This window comes from Styela clava, chromosome 3, assembly GCF_964204865.1.
Source record: "Styela clava chromosome 3, kaStyClav1.hap1.2, whole genome shotgun sequence".
In the NCBI taxonomy this organism is placed as follows: domain Eukaryota; kingdom Metazoa; phylum Chordata; class Ascidiacea; order Stolidobranchia; family Styelidae; genus Styela; species Styela clava.
In genome coordinates, this window is record NC_135252.1 from 11,213,698 (window position 1) to 11,221,746 (window position 8,049).

Sequence of the window (8,049 nt, forward strand, 5' to 3'; positions counted from 1 at the left end):
CAAACACCAAAGGGCAGCCATAAAGGTATGATAATTGTTTAGAAGTCCATTAATGTCATAAAATATTGCAAATGAAACGCATAAAGATTTAAAACATACTCGCAATCATTTATTATTTTCACTCGATGAAGTTACTTAGTTCCTCGCCGTCGTCATCTGTTAAATATTGGTTATTAAGACTATGACGTAACCACCATAAAGTTTAAACTTGTCTGTTAGAATATGAGAAAATTCTATTATAACTAAAAATAATATAAGAATATTTCAATTATACAGGTTTGTATATTTCTGTCTAAACACTTGACACAATGGCACATTTTTTTATAACCATGCTATTGGTTGCTCTGATTTCTCGTAATCGCACTCAAGATTATGATAATATAATATGGTCCTACATCCGTTCATCTAGATAAATAATCCAATACAAGAATTTTGCAGTCTGGTTACGAAAAGAAATTTGAACTAAATGGTGCAATGAAATGCACTGTAAAGATTTATTTTGCCTTGCAAATATTTCACCTATGCCAGAACACAGATAAGTTGTGCTTTCAAAGTTTCATCCCCTGCCATTATTGAATTTATAAACAGGATCATGTATTGCGGAAAATGAAGTGACTAAGGCAACTGGGTTTGCGCAAATTCGTTTGGTTACGTAGAACTGCTCTAGGGTTTTTGATAACATTAGTAAAACATATCTTGTAGCTTAAAAACTGTAAAAAGCGGAAATTCAAATTATAACATAAAATTCCACTAAAGATAATTGTACGCTTGTTCAATATTAAACATCCATCCCGTTTTCTTGACAATTAAAACAATATCATCTACAATGACGTCACAACATTAAAATTACCGTTTTCGAAGGAAACGCTTTTTATTGATTTCGATGAACTAAGATCCCCGAAAAGTAAAAATATACACCACTGAATCATATATTTCAATATTTTTATTCTGTGTTACAGTTAGCAGAAATTCTTTTACCATTCAAATAGATTTTATAATCGCTTATTTGAATAAGAAAATACAGATCGCTATAACCATTGTTTTTGTTAAATTTTTAAAAATAAAAATGTGTTAAAAAGAATTTGGAATACTTCACCCCGATAGTTTGAAGCATTTCATCAAAATCGAATTTGATTTTCGGATATTTAAACATTTCGAATATTGTGTATTTATGTTTCGTTATTGATACAACTTATTCAAAATTATTCAAAGTTGGCAAGTATCAAAAATAAACCGCGGTGGTACAAGTGGATGGTGCTTTGATTTATGCTGAATGAATGAATATTAAAAAAAAAATTGGAAGGAAAAATAAAAAACAGAAAATAATTTATTAAAAGAAATTATAAATGAAAAGCCAAGCTGCCAATTGAATGATAATGTTTGTACAGGTTCCATGGTAGAATGGATACAGCCAAAACACCAGGAAAAAAAACAGTAGCTTTTGAAATAAATTTTCTGGGATAAAGTGGTGGATGTATAATATACGGTATGCACTCCCACAAAATTAAAAATCTGCAAAAACTGACGAAAGTGGCATTTGGTCGTTGTGGCTATTTCCACTTTGAAGAATACACCCACAGCTTTATCTTCTCCGCCAATTTTTTTCCCATAAAGGGAACTATGGAGTAATCTCTCATTGTGACGACATTAATATTTTCATCTTGGAATTTACTCAGGCTTCTGTCTCTTTGCTGGAAATTCTACCCTGGCTACTCTCCTCTTCGGGCGGTTTCGTGATCCAAATATGGATACAACACGGCAGCATTTTCTTTTTCCAATCCGGGAATGACAACAAAACCATTAAAAGGTTTACCAGAAGAGTGATATACATTGACAACGGTAAAGTAACACCGTCACGTAAAACAGATGAAGCAGCCATAGCGACAGATAATGTATCGGTGATAGAACAAGCCAAGCCTGTAATAAAAGCCCTTCGTGTAATAGATTTGATTTTTAGACGATTCCCTAAATTTCCACCTTGTGTTAGGTTTGACTTATGCTTGTATAAAGGAATAACAAAAAGCCAAAGCAACATAAATTGCATCAGAAGGGAAGTCGAGCCAATGACAATCCACATCGCTTGTGGATTTACAGTCGAAGAAACAATAGCACATCCAGAATCCACCACAGCAAATGTATAAGCAGATACATAAATAAGAAATGTTGTCAGAGGAGATAGGGTCAGGAGAAAAACAACAACTATACTTAAGGTACGGGTCGTCTTTGTTGTAAGATGTCTCATTGCTGGATCGTTATAAATTGACCTCTGGCGGAACCACAGAGTAAGATACGAAAACAGGAACACAAAACTGCCTGCTGTCCCTCTTATTCTTCTCATAACGGGACACAGGCTTGGAACATACAACTCGACGATAATTTTTTCAGTAGCAGGGGTGTTGAACAGCACCATACAAGCAGTTATAAGCAATGATATTTCCATTAAAATCCGATATCGTTTTGGTCCTTTCTTTTTAAGACTTTTCGATAGATTTTTCATCCTCGATAAATGTATGATCATCGCTATTACAATGTAAAGATTTAATATGAATCCACATCCCGTCACAGCTACAAGTGTCAACCAATTTCGATAAAGTTGATCCGTTTTCCAAATCGTATTTCCATCAGTTGCAGTGACATTACTCACATAAACTTCGGTGGTATTAACCACAGTATACCAATTCATGCTGGTGGATACGGGCATAAAAAGAATCTCATAAGCAAGCTAACGGGTAGTTTTGTATATAAAGCTTCCTGCAATGAAGTTACAAAGATAAATGACGTACGAATTTTACGAAGTATCTATCATAATTGAGCTAATTTTGGCAAAATACAAACTTATTGCATGAATCAGGATCCAAAATTGATAATTGCTTTTACTGTGTGGCTTCAACACTCATGAGCAAGAAAGGTATCGTTGAATAAAGTTATCCGCAATGAGAAAAATATTCCCTAAAGCGTTATTCAATTATCTCGTAAGTGGCAGTAATTAATCTTGTTAGTTTTACATCACTCCTATTATATGTAAGCCAAACGTCCTTGATTGTTTTCAATTATTTATTATCAAGGTTGTATGATCGTGAATTCATTGTACATAATTAAAGGGTTTCTATGTAATCAACCAAAAAAAAATCATAAAAGACTGAAAACTGTTCAACAATAGCGTATTATATTGGTATATCCTAACCGTCGAATAAACACAAAATTCTTACTAGCAAAGAGTTTGTAGTTTATCATATCTGTTTCTGTTATTTGACATCGCGAAATACTTAATCTTCAAACTTTGTAAAACAAAACAGACGCAGACAAAAACTCACAAATTCTGCGGTAAACTTTATACAGGGTGGTCGCTAGAAAAACAGAAAATTTGACAAACAGCTATTTATTTTCACAAAGAATAACTTTTACAAAGTTTTTTAAAAGCACGTGTTAGATGCTCAAAATATTGTCCGTGCACTTAGAAGCAGTGTCCTAATCTAAGTCCAAGCTCGTGTAACGATTTGAAGGTGTATTTATTGAATATCGTTCCAATTCAAACTATATACCTATAAGCATTTTATTCGTAATCTCATCTGATCTTAAAATTTTCTGCTTTTCTATCAACCACTATGTATATATTACGTGAATCCGATAATGATTCCCAAAGTACCATATTTCGCAAAAGCAGTATACTTAAAAAACACAATTTGTTTTAATGACTATAAATTGCCATAAAAATTTTCTACTTGGCATATTTTCAAGAATCATTTTAACATTAATACCTCCGCACTAAAGATAATAAGAAATATCAGCGACCGAAAAACGTATGATATATATTATAATAATTTAGGTATATTCTTGTACGCAATTATTCAAATAACAGCATTTAAAATTGCGGTCAGTGATAGAACCTTGATAATTGAGTTCAGCTAATAAGAAATTCCACCCAATTCATTTTCTAGAAATACGAATAAAGTACGAATATCAGGTCAATTCAGGTCAAACTCATAATCGAAGTTAATCATAATTTAAAGTCACAATGGTAACAGTTTTTGAAATACACAACTTACACGAAAGCGCCTAATTAAATTTTGAGCATAAGAGTATAAAGCACTGATAAAAAAAAAACTGATAGAATAATAAATTTACTAATTATTAATACGAAAGCCTTGTTAACCAAAGTCCAGCCGGATAAATATGTTACTAAGATTGAAAAAACATTCGTTATGATGACATATGGAAGATTTATAATATTGGCGATTTTAAGCATTGACTTCTAATGTTCTATAAAACATATATTTCTAATTTTTGATCCTTAAGTTGTCTATCGCTGCCAAACAATAACAAATAACCATAGCAACAAACGAACACATACACAAATCTTCTAAAAGTAGGAACGGCAAACAAATAATCGGAGTTAACGTATGCGTTATCTACATACTTATATAGACAGCCTCGAGATATTGCTTAGCATATAATTTATTGGATTTGCGCATATTTAAATTTTAGAACGTCAGAACTGACTATTCCTTAGATTTCACTCACGGACATGTAAATTTCAAAACAGAACAACGGTATAACAATTTCTGCAACGAATAAGAGTCACAACACTTTATGCAAAAAATTCCAGGTTGTTGAAAGGTTGAAACAGTTGCATTACAGTGCATTATTCAAAAATCTGTCTCACTTAGATTACTGTAATAATGTAAATATATGATTCTTATACGTATATAAATGAAACGACAGCCTTAGCACTTAATTAGCAAATTCATAGGACAATGGACTGCTAACCGTGGTAATATCACACCTGAAGCTTTATTCATTGCCCTCTACCACGCAGTGAAATTTGTCATACGATTCCTTATTTGGCTGAATAATCCATATAGCCGTATCGAATTATGAGTAAAGCACTTTAATGACATCATTCAATTTTAATGAATGACGTTGATTCACTTGATGATTTGAATTAACTTTTATGCGTTTCTCCTCCAATTTGGATTATGGCCTTATATATATTTATAGTATACATCATAAAATTATTATGTAGTGAATACTTTGTTCAATTGATACCATAACACTCCAACAATATAGTATAGATACCGGAAAAAATCATATTCTAACACAATAATTTTTTAGGAAAACATGAACTTTTCATTGAAAAAAGGAACCCCATCTAAATGTTGCCGTATTCAGTCACTCTGCCGTTTTCTATATTTATACTAGTCACAATATATGCATATACTCACGTCGTGCGTTATCAATCGGATAAAATTCGACAAGTTAAGCTATATATACACATAGAGACTTTTTTCGATTGTCTATATTGCTTCTGTATCTTCATCCATTATACTGTTTGTTTGAAATTATAGTAAAAGCCCAGAAGTTCCTAATTATGAAAAGATAAGATTTCTGTGCGCACTTCCGCAGCAGTTAATATATTATTATTATTTGATGAAGTCGCTTCTTACAGCCGTGGGTGTATTAACTGTAGTGATATAAAACAAATGTGTGGGTAATGACTATAATATATAATATAAACGGATGCATATATTTTAGGTTTCTTTTTCAGTCAACTTATAATCAATACAGCTCTGTTCAATTTCATTTTAACACTTTCATGTGTAAAATCCGGGAGAGCTGATTGGAAATATATCTCATTGCCGCAGGTTGGTTTACATATATACACATGTTTTGACAAAAGGGGTTCGGCAAACTGTGGCCCGCATGCCAAGTACGGTCCGTCAACTATATTTTTGCGGCCGTCGAACGACCTCAATTTTATGCTATAATAACTATAAAGCAAAAATTGATCCTAAATTCATTATTTGTTCCACACGGATTTATGTCGTAAGTTCTTGCTATACGCCGCTAATTTTGCAGTAAGTAGCATATCGTTCGTTTTATTTATCACATTAGTTTATTCTAATTTTTAAAATCTAGCATTAAAATTCCCTGAGACGTAGGAAAGTTGGCGACGAGAGTACAACATTCAAAAGTGCCTGTATGAAAAAATATATCCTTCCTAAGCTTCTCAAAACATGTTTTCTTGATATGCCTAGCCAGTATCACAGTTAAGGAAATTAATGTAAACCTCATTACGAAACGTGTCATTGCCAAAAACAAATTCGACCCCGAGACCCTGATATGCGCCACTGCTCATCTGTATGACAATGAAAACGTGTAATGTGCATGTTTGGAAGCACATATTGTTGTGAGCAGCTTTATCCAAAATTAATAATCACACTAAGAATAAACCTCGTACTCACCTTTGTCATTTGAACGACGTACAAGGTATTTATTTTTGTTATATATAAGAGTCAATATGGAGCAAAAAGAAAAACATGTACGGTAAAAGTAAGAAAACAAACCGAAAACAATGACTCATAGCAGTTGACGTTGGTCGCGAAAGACTCAATGAGTTATCCAGCCAACCTTGACGCTGAATTACATCAGCAAACATAGCAAAAACAATTGCATGAAAAATTATCTCAAAAATACACAATCATGGAAAAACAAAAATCTATTCAAATAAATAAATCCTACTACAGGGACAGTTATTCGACACGAAATGGACCTATGGATCGATTTGCTATTATGTTGTTGTTCTTGTTGGTATTTTTCTTCTTGTTGTTATGAAAAAATCGCTTTTCTCATTTACTAATGGACCGATTGCTTTGCAATTTTAAGTGGTTAAATATTGCGTTTTGCTCTAGAAGGCTTTTACTTTTATTCATTTCTAAATTTTGTATGAATCCTATGGAAATTTTTTCGTCCGAAATTTCACCATATTTTCATTTTTTTATTTAACACGGTTTTTCATCCGCCAAGCGTGACGACTGTTTCCCATTTGACGCAACGCTACGCAAAACTCGGAGATTAATTGATACCGGTAAGTACGGTACGAAAATTAATTTGTTCTGAATTTCATGTCCATATATTTGAGCACCGCTATCTTGTTATTGGACACGTAGTGGACATAACGATCGTTTCAATATTATGTTGTTGTTGTTGTTCTTTGACACGTTTTTAAAAAGTCGCTTTTCTCTTCGAATACTGGACCAATTGCTTTGAAATTTTCAGTGGTTGAAGATAAAAATTTTCTCCAGAAGGCTATTACTTTTTTTTTCGCTATGACGTCATCAAAATTATGTGACTCTACGTGTCCATATATTTGAGCATAGCTCTCTTGTGATTCATTTAGTGTTAGATGGCTGATTAGCGACATCTGGTAATTAGTACAAAGATACCAGTTGATTTAAACGCTTTGGCCAACACATGGAAACAACATCATCCTTCACATTGATGATAAGTGAATAAAAACAATGTATTGCGTTTGATAAAAAACAAGAAACGGCCACGCACATGTCTCATTGTTCAGGCGTTTATCACAAGGATGAGGGACGCGAGTGAGCCATAACTTGATGTTTAATGTGGCGATTGTTCGTAGGAGAAAATTAATGCGACATGCACGCTACCGGAAATGTGTATATTTGGTCAGCTAGTAGGCTACATAAAGTTCTGCCGACCACTGCTTCACGACATAATGGGCGAGGTACGCCATGAAGTTTGCAGAAGTTTCAAAGACGCGTGGACGCCAAATTTCTTGAAAGAACACTCCAGAACGCTCCAGATAAACCCAGGTTGCTGAATTCTTTTTATTATTATAAAATGCTAGATGTTACATGTCACTGTTTCACCGTGTACTTGAGGTTATCTGTAAGATTCAACAGAAGATGAGTTGTGTGGAATCTTTAGAAAATAAGGAGATGACGGACTTATGGATTCAGGGTGCCCAATTTAAGAAATCCTATGTTTACCTTTTTCTTGATATTATGCAACATGATGAATGAAGTCGCAGTCGATTTGGCCGAAAAAATAACTTGGTCAGTGCTTAAATGTAATCTTGATTTGTTTTTCCACTCTCCACGCCGCATATTTAAAATTTTGCTATGCAAAATATATTGTTGCAGTCTAATGCCTTAGCGCCGCAACTAGCGCAGATTCAATTCATATTTGTGTTGTCTGAGTTACCAAATCAATATCGTCGATAATGGTTAAAGTATAGAGGGTCAA

The 8,049-nt window shown here is 33.4% G+C and overlaps 1 protein-coding gene across 1 annotated transcript; it reads right to left on the bottom strand.

Moving 5' to 3' along the window:
• Positions 1-1,616: 1,616 nt before the first annotated feature.
• Positions 1,617-4,523, bottom strand: LOC120343265 (uncharacterized). Its single transcript, XM_039412401.2, has one exon. It carries the CDS (start codon positions 2,699-2,701, stop codon positions 1,673-1,675), a length of 1,029 nt encoding a protein of 342 aa, XP_039268335.2. The 5' UTR covers positions 2,702-4,523; the 3' UTR covers positions 1,617-1,672.
• Positions 4,524-8,049: the final 3,526 nt, after the last annotated feature.

Coding starts and splice junctions, on each gene's coding strand:
- LOC120343265 (XM_039412401.2), bottom strand. CDS start 2,701: ATGCCCGTATCCACCAGCATGAATTGGTATACTGTGGTTAATACCACC.